The sequence below is a fragment of the Chelonoidis abingdonii genome, chromosome 12, assembly GCF_003597395.2.
Source record: "Chelonoidis abingdonii isolate Lonesome George chromosome 12, CheloAbing_2.0, whole genome shotgun sequence".
Taxonomy (NCBI): domain Eukaryota; kingdom Metazoa; phylum Chordata; order Testudines; family Testudinidae; genus Chelonoidis; species Chelonoidis abingdonii.
In genome coordinates, this window is record NC_133780.1 from 1,442,848 (window position 1) to 1,462,826 (window position 19,979).

Below are 19,979 nucleotides of genomic sequence, written 5' to 3' on the forward strand. Positions count from 1 at the left end.
GCCGCCATAACTGTGCTGAGGGTCCGGCCGGCATGAACGCTGTCCCTTTGCCGGGGGGGGGGGGGGGGGCTGGGAGCCAGGACTCCTGGGTTCTCTCTCTGGCTCTGGGAGGGGAGTGGGGGCTGGTGGATCGGAGCAGGGGGGGCTGGGAGCCAGGACTCCTGGGTTCTCTCTCTGGCTCTGGGAGGGGAGTGGGGGCTGGTGGTTAGAGCGTGGGGCGGGGGGGTTGGGAGAGGAGTTGTGTCTAGGCCAAGGGCTCTCAACCTTTTTCTTTGAGTGCGCCCCTCCCTCCCATGCTCATCCCGTTTTTCCGGGTCTAGTGAGTCTAAGGCCAGTCGTGTTTCACTGACCCCCTGAATCTCATTTGCAGCCCCCCCCCCGGTTGTGAACCCCAGATCTGGGGAGGGGGGGCTCCCACGTTCTCTTCTACTCACTGCGGATCATCCTCTGTCACCACGCTCTTGAGAAAGGCCAGGAAGGCCTCGCAGAAGTTCACGCACACAGCCGGCTTCCAGCAGCCCCGGTCGCCCTGCGTGGGGGGTGGGGACCAGCTTGAAATCACTGTGGGGGGGGGCGTGAGGGGGAGGTGGGGCAGGGAAGGAACAAGGGGCGGGAGGGAGAGGCCGGGCTGGGCTGCCCACTGGGGGAGAGACGGGGGCAGGGAGGCCAGAGGGACTGCAGGGGCTGAGGGGACCAGTGACAGATGGGGGGGGCAGGGATCTACAGCCATTGGAGGGGAAGTGGGGGGTAGGGCTGGCTGGGGGGCAGCTCCCCCCACGTACCCGGATCAGCTGGAAGATCTTCATGGTCTCAAAGGTCTCCAGGGCAGCCACGGAGCCGTCGGGGGCGCGGAAGCCGGCCACAATGCGGGAGACGCCAGGCAGGAAGGACTGTGCCCACCACTTGATCAGCTTGTGCCTGGGGGGCAGGGAGGGGGGCATCAGCCTGGATCCCTAGTACCCCCCAGCCTCCCTTCCACCACCCCCCACCATGCAGGAAATACAGGGCGGAGACCCCCCCAACCCGCCTGGCCCCACAGAGAACGTACAGCCAGGGCGGCCCTAGGCTGGGGGGTTCCTTGGGGCATAGCTGGGGGGCTGGTCCATGGGGGGCTCTCACCTGTAGAAGCTCCTGCGCTGAGCGGGGCTGTGCAGCTCCTTGCACGTCTTGAGCTCCACGTAGCAGGCGGGGGGCTCGGGCCAGGCCCCACGGGGGTCGGTGCAGTCCACCTCCCCGGCAAAGAGCAGCGAGTGCGAGCCCAGCCGCGTGCGCACCACCGTGCAGAACGCCTCGTTGGTGTTCACCACCCCCGTGGGGTCCGGGCTCCCATCCGGGGTGTCTGGGGGGACAGGCACAGCACAGGACACCTGGGTTCTCTCCCCAGCTCTGAGGGGAGAGGAGGGGGAAGCTGGGAACCAGGATGCCTGGGTTCTCTCCCCAGCTCTGAGGGGAGTGGTGGCTAGTGGTTAGAGCAGGAGGGCTAGGAGAGGAGGGGGAAGCTGGGAGCCAGGATGCCTGGGTTCTCTCCCTGCACGGGGATGGGAGGGGGGCTGGGAGCCAGGACGCCTGGGTTCTCTCCCGGCACGGGGATGGGAGGGAGGCTGGGAGCCAGGACGCCTGGGTTCTCTCCCAGCGCGGGGATGGAAGGAGGGCTGGGAGCCAGGACACCTGGGTTCTCTTCCCACGCGGGGATGGAAGAGGGTTGGGAGCCAGGACTCCTGGGTTCTCTCCCTGCGCAGGGACAGGAGTGGGGGCTGGGAGCCAGGACTCCTGGGTTCTCTCCCTGCAGAGGGACAGGAGTGGGGGCTGGGAGCCAGGACTCCTGGGTTCTCTCCCCGCACAGGGACAGGATTGGGGGCTGGGAGCCAGGACTCCTGGGTTCTCTCCCCGCACAGGGATTACCGCACACATTATAGCGCTCAAACTGGTACCATGAAGGCCAGGCTCTGCAGCATGTCGTGAGCGTCTGCCCTCCCGCTGCTGCCGGTGCCGCGCGTCTCCACTCGCTCACGTTATCAGGGTGCCCCGAGAGAGGCTGACGGCCAGCAGCCTAGCCCTCCTGGCTCTCGATTGGCGTTTAGTCGCACCTTGGTTAAGTGCCCCCGCCAGGGTCACGAAATCCGCTGTTTCACGGGGCGCCTGCGGGTGGGAGGACAAAGCGAGGTGGCCATGGCCTCACGCAGCATCGGTAGGTTTCAGAGTTAACAGTTCTCTGCTGAGCTGAACCTGGGGCCATTATCTAGCCTATGTGTGTCAGCTCTTAGCAACTCAGGGCATCCAGACCTGCCCCCCCAACCCAGCTCCTGAACCCCAGAGCCTGTGTGCCGTGTCTACCCTCCCCACCCGCGGCCCAGAACCATGGGGCAGGCCCCGCCAGTATGTGCAGGAAAGGGGGTGGTCTTCAGGTCCCATCTCCCTCCGTCTCATGCACTGGCTGCCCAGCAACCCTCCTGCCTGCGCAGGACCCATTAACCAAGCCGCCCCTTAACTGTCCTACCTGTAACCCAAGGTGCCCCCCAGTGTCAGGGCGGAGTCCCAGTGTGTGTCCCCTGCCAGCTGGAGGACTCCATCACTCCACAGCCCCCCCCCCTTATCAGCAGTGACACACCTTGCTGTTTCCCCCTGGAGGACTCCACCCCTGAGTCAGCCAGCGAACCCCCCCAGCGCCCCCTGCTGGTCAGGGGCTCTCGGGCCTAGCCCCGTCGCTCACCCGCGGCGTCGCCTGGGCCCGCATGCGGGTCCCGGTTCCCTGCACACCCACTGAGTGAGTGCTTCCAGCCCCCCCCGCTCGCGCTGGCCCTCATCCGCCGCACGTAGGGTCGCGGTAGCCGTGACGCAGGTCGAAGGAGGGCTGGGGCGGTCGCGTGGGGGTGGGGCGAAGTAGCCGCAGCTGGCGGGCGTCGCGGATAGTGCGGCGCTGGCGTCCGAGGGAGGATAGCACCCCTTCCCTGCAGGACCGCGGTCAAGGCGGAAGGGGTCCGTCGTAGAGGGCTGGCTCACGGGCAGGGTCTGGGGGCCGGGCCGGGCTTGCGCTGGGGACCGATCCCCGGCTCCTTGGGACCTCGGTGGCTCCGCTGCTTCGCTTGTCCGGGCGGATGCTGGACTCCATGGCAGCCTGGAACACGAGAGGGAGTGAAACGGACGGGGGTTCGGCTGAGATGTGCCCCCCCGCTCTCCTCTGAGGGGGGACCCCCTCCCCCTCTGCCCCCGTGGGGGGCAATCCCCTGCAGGCCTTCTCCCCAGCCCTGGCAGCCCCCTCGCCCCCAGTACCCCCCCAATCCCCACCCCACCCTGGCAGCCCCCTCCCTCGCGAGACCCCCCAATCCCCCCCCAGCCCTGGCAGCCCCTCCCCCCCAGTACCCCCTATCTCCCAGCCCTGGCAGCCCCTCCCCCCGGGACCCCCCCAATCCCCCCACCCCAGCCTGGCAGCCCCTCCCTCCCGAGACCCCCCCAATCCCCGCCCCCAGGCCCGGCAGCCCACCACCCCGCCCCCCTCCCTCCCCTCTGAACCTTCACCCGCGCCGATCACTTTCACACTCCCCTCTCTTGGTGACCTTTGACCCCGGTCCCCCCGCTTCCGCCCTCCGTCGTCCAGAGGACGCACGGCCCCGCCCCCGCCCCGCTGCTCGCCTCGTTCCCGCGCGCATCTCCCCCACCCCCGGCACGCGCCCGCGCCAGGCTGTTCGACGCCACCAGACACCGACGGGTGCGGAGGTGCGTTCCCGTAGGCTCTTGCGTGACGTCATTGAACGGCCCTTCAGAGGAGCGTGGACGCATAGGAGTCTCGCGCCGCGTCAGTGGGGAGGCTCGTGTGACGTCATCATTCACGACGGAGGCGCTGGTTAAAGAGAGGGGACCCGGCTTAGAGAGGGGGAGGGGGATGTGGCTGAGGGGGGGGAGCCAGAGGAGAAGGGGGATGTGGCTAGGGGGAGCAGAGGGGAGGGGATTCTGGCTGAGGGGAGCAGAGGGGGAGGGGGGAGCGGAGGGGGATCTGGTTGAGGGGGGAGCAGGGCGAGGAGGAGGGGGTCTGCGAGGAGAGAGGAGGGGGGAGGGGGCATCTGCTGAGGGGAAGAGGAGGAGGGGCGACGGGGATCGGCTGAGGGGAGCAAGAGCGAGGGGGAGGGGGATCTGGCTGAGGAGCGAGGGGGGGGGCACTGGCTGGGCGGGGGAGGATTGCTGAGGGGAGCGAGGAGGGATCTGGCTGGGCAGAGGGAGCTGAGGAGGGGAGGGGGAGGGGATTGGCTGATCGCGGAGGGGGGAGCAGAGGATCTGGCTGAGGGGGGAGCAGAGGGGGATCTGGCTGGGGGGAGCAGAGGGGAATCTGGCTGAGAGGGGAGCAGAGGGGAGGGGGATGTGGCTGCAGGGGGCAGAGGAGAGGGGGAGGGGATCTGGCTGGGAGGCAAAGGACTGGCTCAGGGGGTAGGGGATCACCATGACTGGGATGGCCTGGCTGGGGGCTCCCTCTGTGCTGACCATCCCCCTCTCCCCCCCAGCCCCATGGAGCGCCGCCGCCAGCTGATTTCCAACACCCTGAAGGCCAAGAAGCGGCGCCTGCAGCCGGGACCTGAACCTGGGGATGTGGGAGAGCCGGACAGACAGGGTAACCGGGGTGGGGGCTGGGCACCAGGATTCCTGGGTTCTCTCCTAGTTCTGGGAGGGGAGTGGGGGTTGGTGGTTAAGCAGAGGGGGCTGGGCCCCAGGACAGCTGGGATCTCTCCCGGCTCTGGGGGGGGAGTGGGGGCTGGTGGTTAGAGCAGTGCGGGGCTGGGCCCCAGGACAGCTGGAATCTCTCCTGGCTGACCCTGTGCTGTTGGTCGGCAGAGGGTCCTGGGGCGGTGGAGTCGGCTATCCGGTATCTCGCCTCCCTCTTCCCTCGCCAGCTGTTTGAGGATGCGCTGCCCCCCCTCGTCCTGAAGCACCAGCTCTACAGTCTGGTGAGGGACCGCACAGCTGTGGACAGGCAGCTGGTAAGAGCTCCCCCCACCCCCTGGTTTCCAGGCCACCCCCCCATCAGACTCGGGGCCCCTCTAGCTTGGGATCTCCTTCCCCAGGCTGCCCCCCTGTGGCAGGTTGAGTCACAGAGACCCCCTTGGGAGAGTCACCTGATGTTCTGGGACCACCTCTGGGCCTGTTTTCCCTGCCAGCCTGGGACTCCAGAACCCTGCCCTGGTGACCCCGACATGCCAGCCTGCTGCCACCCAGAGCCAGGCCTGGGCCATGCCCCACAAAGCTGCAGACTTAACTGAAACAGCTTCAGAAGTGCTCCTGTCTCCAGCACCCAGCAGGGTCCAAACCCCAAATCAATCCATTTTACCCTGTGTAAAGCGTATACAGGAGAAACCGTAAACTCTCCTTCCTCTGTGAGGCTGACAGAGAGAGATGCACAGCTGTTGTCCCCACCCAGGTATCAATACATACTCTGGGTTAACTAATAAGTAAAAAGTGATTTTATTAACTACAAAAAGTAGGATTTCAGTGGTTCCAAGTAATAGCAGCCAGAACAAAGTAAATTACCAAGTGAAATAAAATAAAACACGCAAGTCTGAGCCTAATGCAGTAGGAGACGACACGCATGGAAATCTCATCCTCAGAGATGCTCCAATTAGCTTCTTTTACAGACTAGACACCTCCCTAGTCTGGGCCCATCCTTTCCCCTGGGACAGCCCTTGTCCCAGGTGACATGGTCCCATGTCCTGGGAGACCCCAAGCCTTCATTCCTCCTGGCCTGAGTCACAGGAAGGTCTGGGAGTAAACAGGCATCCACAGTCAATTGTCCTTGTTAATGGGAGCCATCAAGATTCCAAACCACCATTAATGGCCCCCACTTTGCATAAGTGCAACAGGCCCTCTAGAGTTACAGTTCATATTCCTAGTGTCAGATGCACGACTGATCCCTGCATACAAGTGGGGTGAACGTTCGCAGCAGAACGTAACCTCTGGCAGATCTGTTACCTGGCAGATCTAGCGTAAAACATATCCCAGTTACGTCATATTCACACTCATCAGCATATCTGTGTAAAGCACCATCACCCCCCCATTAACCTTCTCCCCCCGCAGAGCCGGCTGAAGGACGAGGGGCTGATCCGGCTCTTCCAGCTTGGATTCGACTCAGACGTCTTTGGGGTGGCGTTCACCCAGGACTACACAGCCAAGGTGGGTCTCTGACCCCCCAGCAGGGCTGCCGAGGCCCCCGGCAGCAAGAGGAGGGTCCCCGCAGTCCCAGGGGGGCTGGCTGGTGGTGACAGGCCCCCGTCTCCACCCAGGTGCTGCAGGCCGTGGCGGGGAAGGAGTACGCCGGGATGGTGCGCAGGTTCCTGGAGACAGCGTTTGCCTCCTGTCCTGAACTCAGCTATGACAACGGCCGCATGCTGAAGGACTTCGGCTTCCGGGACCCGGACATCACGTGGGTGGCTGGGGTGGTGGGAGGGGCTTCCTGGACCCCGTGGCAGCCACGTTTCCCCTTCCCCTCCTCAGCCCTGCACCCGCTTGGTGTTCTGTGTGGCTGTTCCCCACCCCAGAGGGGCTGCATCTCTGTTCCGGGGGCAGGGTTCCCACATCCCATCCCAGAGCCCGAAGCCAAGCGAGGGGTCCCTGGGTAAGCAGCCCCTTGCTCCACCCCAGAGGGACCGGGCGAGGAGTCTCGGGGCGAAGGACACTGAGGTGATGGGGTCTCCTCTCCTGTCTCCCGTCCCAGGCAGCTGGTAAATGCCGGAGTCCTGACCGTCCGTGATGCTGGCAGCTGGTGGCTGGCCGTGCCTGCAGCCGGGCGTTTCGTTAAATGCTTCATCAAAGGTTTGTGTGGGACCCGCCAGCCCCTGCCCTGGGGCGGGGTCAGGGCTGGCGCCCCCTAGAGGGAGAAGGCCGACTGAGTCCGCTCTCTCCCTGGCCCAGGGCGCAAGGCCGTGCTGGGGATGATCCAGAAGGCCAAGTACAAGGAGATTTTGCTGTCGGATCTTCAGAGCCGCCGGGCTCCCAGCGCTGTGAAACTGGGGCTCCCCTACCACATCCATGACCTCATCGGGGCCCAGCTGGTCGACTGGTATGTCCTGGCTCCGAGCACCCCCCTGCTCTAACCACTAGGCCCCATTCCACTCCCAGAGCTGGGGATAGAACCCAGGAGTCCTGGCACCCAGCCCCCCCAGCTCTCACCCACCAGCTGCCACTCCCTTCCCAGAACCAGGGAGAGAACCCTCCCCTCCCATCCCCCGAGCTGGGAGGGAACCCAGGAGACCTGACTCCCAGAACTCCCTGCTCTAACCCACTAGCCCCCACTTCCCTTCCAGAACCAGGGAGAGAACCAGCCCCCCACCCCCAGCTCTGACACACACACCAGAGCTGGGAGGGAACCCAGGAGTCCTGCCCGTCCCCATTGTCCCATGGAGGGAGCTAAGCTAACAGCCTCTCTCTGTTCTCCCAGCATCCCCAGCACTTCTGGGACCCTGCTGCGATTGGCCAACTCCTGACCCCGTGACCCGAGGAGCCACCCGGGATCTGTGCCAAGCACTGACTGAGGCTGGGGGCGGAGGGGGCTCACCGTGGCTCCCTGCCTTGGGGACTGGGGTTTCCCATCATGCAGTGGGGCTCAGCCCCTGGGGAGTGACGGGGGATCTAGGGGGTTTAATTTATTTTGTGGATCAATGTTTGCACATGGGAGGGCTTGGGGGGTGACCTGGTGGGGAGATGGCGAGATTTGAGCTGCGGCTCAGTGGCAGGGCCGTGGAGGGCAATAAATGGGGGTTTCTCTGCTCCCCGGCCTCCTGGGGTCCTTGCTTCTCCATGGTGCAGCCCTGCCCGTCCTGGCCTGGGCGGGGGGCAGAAATCAATGGTTTGTGAAGGGGGGGAGCCAGGGCCAGGTGGGGGGTACAGTGCCCCCTAGTCTGGGGGAAGGGAATTGCAGCAGCAGAGACCACTGAATGGAATCGACCCACTCCCCTCCCAGAGGCAGGGAGAGAACCCAGGAGTCCTGGCTCCCACCCCCTTGCTCTAACCACCAGCCCCCACTCCCCTCCCAGAGCTGGGAGAGAACCCAGGAGTCCTGGCTCCCGGCCCCCATGTCCCTCCCAGAGCTGGGAGAGAACCCAGGAGTCCGGCCTATCTGGTCTAACTACTACACCTCACTGCCCACATTCCTTGTCACCCCATGGGCGTCTCCAGGTTGTTTTTCTACCTGTTGTTTTAGCTCCAGGGCCCTGAGTCAGCTGGGCTGGGGCCGGTGAAATCCACCCTCTGCTCCAGTTGGTAGGAGAACATCTGCCCCGTCCCGCCCACAGCTGGAAGAGAACCCAGGAGTCCTGGCTCCCAGCCCCCCCTGCTCTAACTACCAGCCCCGACTCCCCTCCCAGAGCTGGGCACTTGTGGGGGTCGCTGTCCCTTTAAGGGAGGGGAGATGGGCGGGGCCAAGAGCTCAGTCATGTGACAGACTGAGGCGCGTGAGTCTGTATCCAGGGCGGGTCCTTCCTCTGATCACGTGGCGCTGCTTTGTATCATGTGACCACGGGCGCTACATTGTAACCAGCGGCGCAGCCGGGCCGGCGGCGGGTTAAAGGGGCCGCGACCCAGAGTCCATGGGGCGCCCGCGGGCCCTGCCCCTGGCGGGGCTGCTGCTGCTCGGGCTGTGCGGGGCCGGGGCCTGGACGGGACCCCCGGAGCAGGTCCGTGCTGCCCCCCCGGGTCCCGACCCCCAGATCCACCCCCCGGGATCGGGCCCCCAGTCCCCCTCGTGCCCTGCCGGGTCCCGACCGGACCACCTCCTGGGACCCCTACCCACCTGTTCTCCCCCTCTGCCCCGCCGGTCCGGCGACCCCGGGACCAGCCTCCTGGGTCCCTAAGATCCCCTGTTCTCCCTTGCCCCCCGGGTCCCAACCCACAGATCCCTCCCCTGGATCGGCCCTGGGTTGGCGCCCCGTCCCTCTGCCCCCCCGGGTCCGACTTCGGACACAGCCCTGGGTCCTAATCCCCTGTCTCCCCCCTGCCCCGGGTCCCGACTCACACAGACCTCCTCCCTTGGGATCAGCACCCTGGGTCTGGCGCCCAGTCCCCCCTCATGCCTCTGGGTCCAACCCGGGACCAGCCCTCCTGGTCCGCCTAGACTCTCCCTGTCCACTGCTTCCGACTCGCCGTCCCGACCCACCCCCCGGAGTCGCCCCCTTGACCCTGCCCGCCCCTCATGCCCCGCCGGTCCAGACCCGACCCAACCCCTTGGATTGCTCCCCTTGGAGTCTGCCCCTGCCTCCCCCGATCTGGCCCCCCCGCCGCCCAATCCCTCCCTGGGATTCGCCCTGGCGCCAGCCTCTGCCCCCTCCGGCGATTCGGCCCCCCCCCAGATTCCCTCCCTGGGATCGGCCGCGCTCTGCCCTTCGGGTCCCATTTACCCACTGTGACCGGAATCGCGGCCCAGTCCCTTTGCCCCCCGGATCGTCCCTGCGGCCTCACTGGGTCCAACGCCCCAGATCCCCCCCCCCCCCACCGGATGGGCCGCCCCAGATCCCCTATCTGGGTCCCGACCACAACACCTGATCACCCTCACGCCATGTCACCACAGGGTCTGTACCCCAGCCCCACTCTGCCCCCTGGATCCCCCCATTCTCCCACTCAGGTCTGACCCCCAGCCGCCTCTGCCTCTGGGATCGGGCCCCCAGATTCCCGCCCCCCCGGGTCGCGGACCCCGCTTGCCTGGATGGCTTCTCGGTCTCCAAAGATCAGCCCCTGCAGCCCCCTTCCTCCTACCTGGGTCTTGACCCCCAGGCCCCCGATGGCCCTCTGTCCCCCGGGATCTGCCCCCAGCACTAGACACAGTCCCACCTAGGTAGGCGGCCCTGTGGACCCTTGTCCCCGCCAAGGTACAGCCCTCCGTACCCCTTGCCCCCCCAAGGGCCTCGGAACTGCCTCCACCAGGCCAGCCGTGGCCCCACCACGTAGTTTTCTCCAGACTGCCCCCCCACCCCGGTACTGTCCACACAAGCAACAGCTGCACCCGCCTTGACACGCCCAGCTCTGGGTCAGCCCCCAGTCCCCCCAGAACGCTGGAGCTGTGAAACATGGGGGGGGGGGGGGGTAATAGGACCGCCAAAATCGGACAATCCTGGTCAACCCTGGCGGTGGTGGGGGGTGGGGTGTCATGCTGATCACGTGAAAACTAGCCAGGAAGGCCGGGGGCACCTTCGAGGACGATTTCCCAGCAACCGGCTGGTGCCAACTCAATCTTAGTCTCCACCGAGCCACAGCGATCCTCACAAGCCAGGGCCAGCCCCTGTGGCCCCCACTCCACCCTTCTTTGGGGCAGAAAGAGTCCCTTCCCCATTCCCTGTAATGGGGGTCTTGCTTCTGCCAGGGAGAGCCCCCTGCTGCCCCACAGCCAGCCCTAGCGGCGCCTGGGGGCACTGGGGAGCCTGAACTGCCCGTGTGCGGAGAGTTCTCTCTCTTCTGCCCAGCCCCTGCTGCCCCCACCTCCTGCATAGCCCAGCCCCTAGCACTGGCCTTGGGGCATATGGAGAGCCTGACTGCCTGAAGAGCCCCCTGCCTGCGCCCCTGATCCATCCCTGCAGCTGCAAGCCCTAGCGGCCGTCGTGGGGCACTGGGGATCCTGACTGCCCAGCCAGAGTCCCGCTGCGCCCCACCCCCTGCAGCCCAGCCCCTAGCGCTGCCAGGCTGGGCAATGGGGAGCCCTGAGCTGCCCGGGCAGAGCCCCTGCTGCCCCCCCCTGCACCAGCCCGAGCGCCACAACCCTGGGACAAATGGGGCCCTGACTGGACGGGCAGAGCCCCCGCTGCCCCACCCTGCAGCCTCACCCCTAGGCCATCCCTGGCCATGGGGAGGCCCTGACTGCCGGGCAGAGCCCCCTGCTGCTCCCCAGACCCCCTGCAGCCTCACGCCCTAGACCGCCCTGGGACTGGGAGCCTTGACGCCCGGGCAGTAGCCCTGTGCCCGCACCCCCTGCAGCCCACCCCTAGCACTGCGCCTGGGGCAATGTGGGGAGCCTGACTGCCCAGGCAGAAGCCGCTGCTGCCCATACTGCCCCACCCGCTGCAGCCAGCCCCTAGCGGCCGCCCTGGAGCAATGGGGAGCCTGACTGCCCAGGCAGAGCCCCTTGCTGCCCCCTCGTCTGTCCACTGCAGCCAGCCCCGACTGCCCAGGGAGTCCTTAACCTCTTGGCCCCTGTGGTCTCTGCAAGGTCACTTCCCTGATCACCCTGAGAGCAGCTGCTGTGGGTGAGCGGGCGGGAGATCGGGGAGGTGGATACATACAGGATCCCCTCATCGCGCGGCCGACGCCCCACGGCTCCTTCCTGGCCTTCGCTGACGCCCGGAAATTCCTCCCCGTCGGACTTGGGGCCAAATCTCCATCGCCCTGTCGCGCTCACACCTGACGGAGGTGGTTGCGGAGAGCTAGCGCGGGCTGCGTGGTCGGGAGTGAGGGGCACAGGCAGGCTGGGGGCTGGGGGCTGGGAGTGAGGGGCACCGGACAGGCTGGGGGCTGCGGGTCGGGAGTGAGGGGCACCGGCAGGGCTGGGGGGGGCTGCGGGTCAGGAGTGAGGGGCACCGGCAGGGCTGAGGGGGCTGCGGGTCAGGAGTGAGGGGCACCGGCAGAGCCGTCTCTCTCGCCCAGGCGCGACGTGGTCCCCCAGCTCGTTCATCGTGGACGACGGGTCGCGGGTGGATGGGCTGAACCTGGGGGCCGTGGTCGTGGACCGGGCGAACGGCTCCGTGTTCCTGTTCTACGCGCTCTGCATCCACCAGCCGCAGCCCTGCGTCTCCAGCACGATGCTCATTCGCAGCCGGGACGATGGCCTGTCCTGGAGCCGCCCCCGCAACCTCTCCCAGGAGATCGGCCTGGACAGGTTTGCCCCGGGGCCCGGGCTCGGCATCCAGGTGGGCACTTGGGGCGCTGCCCCAAATTCTGTTCCACTTGGCTGTGTCCCTGCCCAGAGCCAGCCGCATCGCCCCGCTGGTGTTATCGAAGCTGGTGATCTGCTCGGTCACTCCAGTCCTCGACTCTGGAAGCCAGCCTGACCCTGCTGTGCTGTGAGAACTCCCCTCCCGGGCTGGGCACACACAGCCTCTGCCATGGAAGCTGCTCCTTGGCTTGTGCAACTAAATGACACTAGCCAGTGTCTCGGGTCCCAGACACAACTGGGAACCTCCGTCTTGCAGTGCCCAGTTAGCTGAGTCTGTCAATTTAACAGAGAAATGGATAAGCACCAGGCTTGTTCTCCAAGGGGGGCCTGACGCCCAACGCGCAGCTGCAGGTAGAACAGACGCATTTAACAACGATAACGGCAGATTTAAGTGATTATAAGTCACAGCACACGCCAGGTTTGGTCGAATGAAATAAAAGAACCCAGTCTGAGCGGAGCTAAGCACTTCCGGGGCCCTCACAAATGTGGCTGCTTCTCGCCCCAGGCTGGCAGGTCCCTTGTCAGCCCGCCTCCCCACTTCGATCAGGGCCTCAGGTGCTTGGTGGGGGCGGCTGCAGATGGAGGTGGAGGAGCCGTCAAATGTCTCCCCCTTTTATCGTGTTCTTTCCTCCCTCCTGGCTTTGTCCCCTCCCAGGGTCAGGTGAGCGTTACCCCATTGCAGCCCCAAACTGCCCAAGGGAAGGGGGGGGTGACTCTCACTCCAGAGCCCACCAGATCCTTTGCTGCTGCCTAAGCCAGTGTCCCTTGTTCCTGTGAGGCTGGGCTGGGTCTGTCCCATCCATGCCCTGATGAGGTGTGAACTGCCCCTCTGCTCCTGGAGAGTTTTGCCTGGGCTTGTTTTACGCCAGGAGGAGACATTCTCAGCCTCATAACGATATACCTGAAATTACAGCCCTGTGACAAGTGTCGGGGGCCGGGTTAGTCTGTAGCCACAGAAACAACACGGAGCCCGGGGGCACCTTAGGGACGAACAGGTTCATTTGGGCAGAAGCTTCCGTGGGTAAAACCCACTTCTCCAGCGGCCTGGAGTGAAAGTCCCAGCTGCAGGCGTTGTGCTGCCCTGCCAGTGCGGAGCTGGGAGTGGGGAGCGGGTGCCGGCAAGGCCCATTCGATCGGGGGGGATGTGCCCCACTCCCAATGACAGGTGAGGAGGGGTCAGTTCCCGGAGAGGCGAAGCGGCTGCTGCGATGAGCCAGCCGCTCCCAGGCCCTGTCCGAGCCCAGATTAAGGAGGTCATTACGGGCCTGTCCGGGAACTGACCCCTCCTCACCTGTCATTGGGAGGGGGGCACATCCCCCCCGATCAATGGGCCCTGCGGCACCGGCTCCCCACTCCCAGCTCTGCACTGGCAGGGCAGCACAACGCCTGCAGCTGGGACTTTCACTCCAGGCCGCTGGAGAAGTGGGTTTTACTGCCCAAATGAACCTGTTAGTCCTGGGGTGCCCCGGGCCCCTGTTCTTAGCGTAGCAATGACGGTAACGTGACTAGAACAGCCGAGCTCAGGGCACCACGCGCCTTTCGGAGACACCCGACCTGACAACCTTTGCGTTGGGTCCCACACAATCATTTTATAAAGATGAATGTGGGGGTGCAGGGTGTTCCCCGGAGGTACAGAGCGTCACAAGGGGTCCCGGGTAACCAGCCCCTCTCCAGAGCCAGCCGCATGTCAGTGCAGGGGAGGGGTCCCTGGATAACCAGCCCCCCATGCCCCACCCCAGAGTGGCCGCATCTTGGCTGATGGATGGTGACTCAACCCCCTCTCTCCTGGCCCGGCCTCAGAAACACTACGAGCCCCGCACGGGGCGGCTGATCGTCTGTGGCCACAGGACGCTGGACCTGGACGGGATTTACTGCCTGCTCAGCGACGACCAGGGCGAGAACTGGCGCCTGGGGGGGGCCCTGCGCGGGATCCCCTACGGGCGTCCCAAGTTAGCTCACGACTTCAACCCCGACGAGTGCCAGGTGAGCAGGATGGGACCCCCCAGCTCCCAGTGCCCAGACAGGGAGGGGATGAGACCCAGGCATCCGGGCGGGCCCCCTCCTCAGACAGTGAGGCAATGGGACCCAGGCATCCGGGGCAGGATCCCCCCCCCCTCCCCCCAGTGCCCAGATGGGGAGGGGATGGGACCCAGGCGTCCAGGAGAGGCCCCCTCCTCAGACAAGGAGGGGATGTGACCTTGCATCCAGGACGGGCCCCCTCAGACAGGAAGGGGATGGGACCCAGGCATCCATGGTGAGGGGGTGGCAGGGCGGAAAGGACCTAGGCATCCGGGTTAACTCCCCCTCCCCCTCCCCAGCCCTACGAGCTGCCGGACGGGTCGCTGGTGATCAACGCCCGGAACCAGAACTTCTACCACTGCCCCTGCCGCATCCTGGCCCGGAGCTGGGACGCCGGCGAGACCCTCCCCCCCGAGGCCGTGACTTTTGACCCCACCCTGGTGGACCCCGCCGTGGCGGCCGGAGCCGTGGTGACCAGGGGCCTGGTCTTCTTCAGCAACCCGGCCAATGACACCCACCGTGCGTGGGGGGGGCAGCACTGGGGGGCTGAGGGGAGACCCAGCTGGGGGTGGAGGGGGCAGAGCTGTGGGGGGGCTGCAGGGGGTTCGCTGTAGGGGGCAGATGGGGCATGTGAAGGAAGCAGGACGAGGGAGGGTAGGGGCCTGTCCCGGGGGGTGGGGGCTCTGTGCGTCTCACCCCTTTTTCTCCCCCCCCCCCCAGGCATGAACCTGACCCTGCGCTGGAGTTCGGCCAAGGACCCCTCCTGGTGGCAGCGCCCCCTGCAGGTCTGGGCAGGGCCCAGCGGCTACTCCTCCCTGGACGTCCTGGAGCCCCCCAGGGAGCCCCCCACCCTCTACCTCATCTATGAGAAGGGGCGGAGCCAGTCCATCGAGAGCATCTCATTGGTCAAGATCAGCCTCTCCGGGAGCCTCTGACCCCCAGAGCCCCAGGGGCCCTGCCCCACTCCCAGCCTGGCCCCAGGGGCACTGGATGGGGGAGGGAATCAGCCCCTTACCCTGGAATTAAAGGGGAAGGAACTGCACTAACGGAGCAATAAAGGAAACGAAACTTCTCTGCCGGCTTGAAATCATTTACAAGTGGGCTGCGGGGCGGGAGTGAGGGGCACCGGCAGAGCTGGGGGGCAGGACTGGGCTGGCAGGGGCTGCGGGTCGGGAGTGAGGGGCACCGGCAGAGCTGGGGGNCTGGGGGCAGTGGGGGGGATTGAGGGGCTGGAGGGAGGCAGGGGATATTGGGGGGCCCTGCCCCGGTCTCACCCCTGTCTCCCGCAGGCGCTGGCCTCCTGGGGGCAGTGGGGGGGATTGAGGGGCTGGAGGGAGGCAGGGGATATTGGGGGGCCCTGCCCCGGTCTCACCCCTGTCTCCCGCAGGCGCTGGCCTCCTGGGGGCAGTGGGGGGGATTGAGGGGCTGGAGGGAGGCAGGGGATATTGGGGGGCCCTGCCCCGGTCTCACCCCTGTCTCCCGCAGGCGCTGGCCTCCTGGGGGCAGTGGGGGGGATTGAGGGGCTGGAGGGAGGCAGGGGATATTGGGGGGCCCTGCCCCGGTCTCACCCCTGTCTCCCGCAGGCGCTGGCCTCCTGGGGGCAGTGGGGGGGATTGAGGGGCTGGAGGGAGGCAGGGGATATTGGGGGGCCCTGCCCCGGTCTCACCCCTGTCTCCCGCAGGCGCTGGCCTCCTGGGGGCAGTGGGGGGGATTGAGGGGCTGGAGGGAGGCAGGGGATATTGGGGGGCCCTGCCCCGGTCTCACCCCTGTCTCCCGCAGGCGCTGGCCTCCTGGGGGCAGTGGGGGGGATTGAGGGGCTGGAGGGAGGCAGGGGATATTGGGGGGCCCTGCCCCGGTCTCACCCCTGTCTCCCGCAGGCGCTGGCCTCCTGGGGGCAGTGGGGGGGATTGAGGGGCTGGAGGGAGGCAGGGGATATTGGGGGGCCCTGCCCCGGTCTCACCCCTGTCTCCCGCAGGCGCTGGCCTCCTGGGGGCAGTGGGGGGGATTGAGGGGCTGGAGGGAGGCAGGGGATATTGGGGGGCCCTGCCCCGGTCTCACCCCTGTCTCCCGCAGGCGCTGGCCTCCTGGGGGCAGTGGGGGGGATTGAGGGGCTGGAGGGAGGCAGGGGATATTGGGGGGCCCTGCCCCGGTCTCACCCCTGTCTCCCGCAGGCGCTGGCCTCCTGGGGGCAGTGGGGGGGATTGAGGGGCTGGAGGGAGGCAGGGGATATTGGGGGGCCCTGCCCCGGTCTCACCCCTGTCTCCCGCAGGCGCTGGCCTCCTGGGGGCAGTGGGGGGGATTGAGGGGCTGGAGGGAGGCAGGGGATATTGGGGGGCCCTGCCCCGGTCTCACCCCTGTCTCCCGCAGGCGCTGGCCTCCTGGGGGCAGTGGGGGGGATTGAGGGGCTGGAGGGAGGCAGGGGATATTGGGGGGCCCTGCCCCGGTCTCACCCCTGTCTCCCGCAGGCGCTGGCCTCCTGGGGGCAGTGGGGGGGATTGAGGGGCTGGAGGGAGGCAGGGGATATTGGGGGGCCCTGCCCCGGTCTCACCCCTGTCTCCCGCAGGCGCTGGCCTCCTGGGGGCAGTGGGGGGGATTGAGGGGCTGGAGGGAGGCAGGGGATATTGGGGGGCCCTGCCCCGGTCTCACCCCTGTCTCCCGCAGGCGCTGGCCTCCTGGGGGCAGTGGGGGGGATTGAGGGGCTGGAGGGAGGCAGGGGATATTGGGGGGCCCTGCCCCGGTCTCACCCCTGTCTCCCGCAGGCGCTGGCCTCCTGGGGGCAGTGGGGGGGATTGAGGGGCTGGAGGGAGGCAGGGGATATTGGGGGGCCCTGCCCCGGTCTCACCCCTGTCTCCCGCAGGCGCTGGCCTCCTGGGGGCAGTGGGGGGGATTGAGGGGCTGGAGGGAGGCAGGGGATATTGGGGGGCCCTGCCCCGGTCTCACCCCTGTCTCCCGCAGGCGCTGGCCTCCTGGGGGCAGTGGGGGGGATTGAGGGGCTGGAGGGAGGCAGGGGATATTGGGGGGCCCTGCCCCGGTCTCACCCCTGTCTCCCGCAGGCGCTGGCCTCCTGGGGGCAGTGGGGGGGATTGAGGGGCTGGAGGGAGGCAGGGGATATTGGGGGGCCCTGCCCCGGTCTCACCCCTGTCTCCCGCAGGCGCTGGCCTCCTGGGGGCAGTGGGGGGGATTGAGGGGCTGGAGGGAGGCAGGGGATATTGGGGGGCCCTGCCCCGGTCTCACCCCTGTCTCCCGCAGGCGCTGGCCTCCTGGGGGCAGTGGGGGGGATTGAGGGGCTGGAGGGAGGCAGGGGATATTGGGGGGCCCTGCCCCGGTCTCACCCCTGTCTCCCGCAGGCGCTGGCCTCCTGGGGGCAGTGGGGGGGATTGAGGGGCTGGAGGGAGGCAGGGGATATTGGGGGGCCCTGCCCCGGTCTCACCCCTGTCTCCCGCAGGCGCTGGCCTCCTGGGGGCAGTGGGGGGGATTGAGGGGCTGGAGGGAGGCAGGGGATATTGGGGGGCCCTGCCCCGGTCTCACCCCTGTCTCCCGCAGGCGCTGGCCTCCTGGGGGCAGTGGGGGGGATTGAGGGGCTGGAGGGAGGCAGGGGATATTGGGGGGCCCTGCCCCGGTCTCACCCCTGTCTCCCGCAGGCGCTGGCCTCCTGGGGGCAGTGGGGGGGATTGAGGGGCTGGAGGGAGGCAGGGGATATTGGGGGGCCCTGCCCCGGTCTCACCCCTGTCTCCCGCAGGCGCTGGCCTCCTGGGGGCAGTGGGGGGGATTGAGGGGCTGGAGGGAGGCAGGGGATATTGGGGGGCCCTGCCCCGGTCTCACCCCTGTCTCCCGCAGGCGCTGGCCTCCTGGGGGCAGTGGGGGGGATTGAGGGGCTGGAGGGAGGCAGGGGATATTGGGGGGCCCTGCCCCGGTCTCACCCCTGTCTCCCGCAGGCGCTGGCCTCCTGGGGGCAGTGGGGGGGATTGAGGGGCTGGAGGGAGGCAGGGGATATTGGGGGGCCCTGCCCCGGTCTCACCCCTGTCTCCCGCAGGCGCTGGCCTCCTGGGGGCAGTGGGGGGGATTGAGGGGCTGGAGGGAGGCAGGGGATATTGGGGGGCCCTGCCCCGGTCTCACCCCTGTCTCCCGCAGGCGCTGGCCTCCTGGGGGCAGTGGGGGGGATTGAGGGGCTGGAGGGAGGCAGGGGATATTGGGGGGCCCTGCCCCGGTCTCACCCCTGTCTCCCGCAGGCGCTGGCCTCCTGGGGGCAGTGGGGGGGATTGAGGGGCTGGAGGGAGGCAGGGGATATTGGGGGGCCCTGCCCCGGTCTCACCCCTGTCTCCCGCAGGCGCTGGCCTCCTGGGGGCAGTGGGGGGGATTGAGGGGCTGGAGGGAGGCAGGGGATATTGGGGGGCCCTGCCCCGGTCTCACCCCTGTCTCCCGCAGGCGCTGGCCTCCTGGGGGCAGTGGGGGGGATTGAGGGGCTGGAGGGAGGCAGGGGATATTGGGGGGCCCTGCCCCGGTCTCACCCCTGTCTCCCGCAGGCGCTGGCCTCCTGGGGGCAGTGGGGGGGATTGAGGGGCTGGAGGGAGGCAGGGGATATTGGGGGGCCCTGCCCCGGTCTCACCCCTGTCTCCCGCAGGCGCTGGCCTCCTGGGGGCAGTGGGGGGGATTGAGGGGCTGGAGGGAGGCAGGGGATATTGGGGGGCCCTGCCCCGGTCTCACCCCTGTCTCCCGCAGGCGCTGGCCTCCTGGGGGCAGTGGGGGGGATTGAGGGGCTGGAGGGAGGCAGGGGATATTGGGGGGCCCTGCCCCGGTCTCACCCCTGTCTCCCGCAGGCGCTGGCCTCCTGGGGGCAGTGGGGGGGATTGAGGGGCTGGAGGGAGGCAGGGGATATTGGGGGGCCCTGCCCCGGTCTCACCCCTGTCTCCCGCAGGCGCTGGCCTCCTGGGGGCAGTGGGGGGGATTGAGGGGCTGGAGGGAGGCAGGGGATATTGGGGGGCCCTGCCCCGGTCTCACCCCCGTCTCCCGCAGGCGCTGGCCTCCTGGGGGCAGTGGGGGGGACTGAGGGGCTGGAGGGGGACAGGGGATATTGGGGGGCCCCGCCCCGGTCTCACCCCCGTCTCTCGCAGGCGCTGGGCTCCCGGGGCCACGTGTGCGCGGAGGTGGAGTCGCAGACGCGCCGGCGGGTCCAGGCCATGCAGGGGGGCCAGGCCCAGGGCAAGGAGCGGGTCCTGCGCCAGCTGCTGGGCCTGGTGTGTGCCCCACACCCCCAGCTGCACCCCAACTACCGCCCCGGCGCCTAGGGGGTGTCCCTGGCTCCGCCCCCTGCTCAGCAGCTCCGCCCCCAGCCCTGCCCCCTGCCTGCCGGCTCCACCCCCTGGCTCCCAGCTCCGCCCCCAGCCCTGCCCCCTGCCTGCCGGCTCCACCCCCTGGATCCCAGCTCCGCCCTGCACCCCCAGCTGCACCCCAACTACAGCCTGGCCACCTAGGGCTGTCCCGGCTCCGCCCCCTGCTCCCCAGCTCGACCCCCCAGCCCTGGCCCCTGCCTGCCAGCTCCACCCCCTGCCCCCAGTTGCACCCCCAACTACAGCCTGAAGGCCTAGGGCTGCCCTGGCTCCGCCCCTTGCTCCGCCCCTTGCTCCTGGCTCCGCCTCCTGTCCCAAGCTCCGCCCCTGCCCCCCAGCTTCGCCTCCTGTTCCCAGGCACATGCCCCCCCCCCCGTGAGATCTTGTGGGTGTGCCCTGATCCCTAGGGGGCTGATTGCCCCCTGAACCTCCAGACCGCCCCCTCCCACCAGCCATGCCCCTGCACCCCAACCCCGCACAGCTCGTGCACCGACTGTGCCTGTGAAATGTGGTGAATAAACAGTGACCAGTGGCGAGAGCCTCGTTATTTCACAGCAGGGGGTGGGGGCGGGGCAGGACGCCTGGGTTCTATCCCAGCTCCGGGAGAGACATGGGGTCTATAGCATTAGAGCAACTGGCTCTGGGGTGGGGCGCAGGGGGCTGGTTATATGGGGACCCCTCACCCAGGGCTGAGCTGCGGCTGACTCTGGGGAGGGGTGCAGGGGGCGGGTTATATGGGG

The 19,979-nt window shown here is 67.6% G+C and overlaps 4 protein-coding genes across 4 annotated transcripts; 3 read left to right on the top strand and 1 right to left on the bottom strand.

Annotated features, from left to right (window-relative positions):
• Window positions 1–406: 406 nt before the first annotated feature.
• DXO (decapping exoribonuclease) lies at window positions 407–2,734 on the bottom strand. The gene is given in 9 exon segments (XM_075071466.1): window positions 407–529; window positions 783–918; window positions 1,120–1,339; window positions 1,903–1,931; window positions 1,933–1,961; window positions 1,963–2,052; window positions 2,054–2,077; window positions 2,079–2,102; window positions 2,711–2,734. Coding segments are annotated over 9 exon segments (675 nt in total). The 3' UTR covers window positions 407–430.
• Window positions 2,735–4,451: 1,717 nt separating this feature from the next.
• On the top strand, window positions 4,452–7,746 carry WHR1 (winged helix repair factor 1). The gene is made up of 7 exons (XM_032788862.2): window positions 4,452–4,600; window positions 4,822–4,967; window positions 6,058–6,153; window positions 6,264–6,403; window positions 6,695–6,792; window positions 6,892–7,039; window positions 7,418–7,746. The coding sequence occupies exons 1-7, from the start codon at window positions 4,498–4,500 to the stop codon at window positions 7,461–7,463; spliced, it is 777 nt and encodes a 258-aa protein (XP_032644753.1). The 5' UTR covers window positions 4,452–4,497; the 3' UTR covers window positions 7,464–7,746.
• A 3,794-nt stretch (window positions 7,747–11,540) lies between these two features.
• NEU1 (neuraminidase 1) lies at window positions 11,541–14,984 on the top strand (the record flags this gene model as incomplete). Its single annotated transcript, XM_032788954.2, has 4 exons — window positions 11,541–11,867; window positions 13,694–13,876; window positions 14,212–14,431; window positions 14,633–14,984. Coding segments are annotated over 4 exons (945 nt in total), but the record flags the coding sequence as incomplete, so codon positions are not given.
• Window positions 14,903–19,197, top strand: ATP6V1G2 (ATPase H+ transporting V1 subunit G2). The gene is made up of 2 exons (XM_032788966.2): window positions 14,903–14,918; window positions 18,926–19,197. Exons 1-2 carry the CDS (start codon window positions 14,903–14,905, stop codon window positions 19,195–19,197), a joined length of 288 nt encoding a protein of 95 aa, XP_032644857.1.
• The last annotated feature ends 782 nt before the right edge of the window (window positions 19,198–19,979 follow it).

What these genes read in the sequence shown, in the direction of transcription:
- WHR1 (XM_032788862.2), top strand. Translation starts at nt 4,498, where the DNA reads ATGGAGCGCCGCCGCCAGCTGATTTCCAACACCCTGAAGGCCAAGAAG. An exon ending in CGTTAAATGCTTCATCAAAG is followed by an intron (nt 6,793 to 6,891) that starts GTTTGTGTGGGA and finishes TCCCTGGCCCAG; the next exon opens with GGCGCAAGGCCGTGCTGGGG. An exon ending in GGGGCCCAGCTGGTCGACTG is followed by an intron (nt 7,040 to 7,417) that starts GTATGTCCTGGC and finishes CTGTTCTCCCAG; the next exon opens with CATCCCCAGCACTTCTGGGA.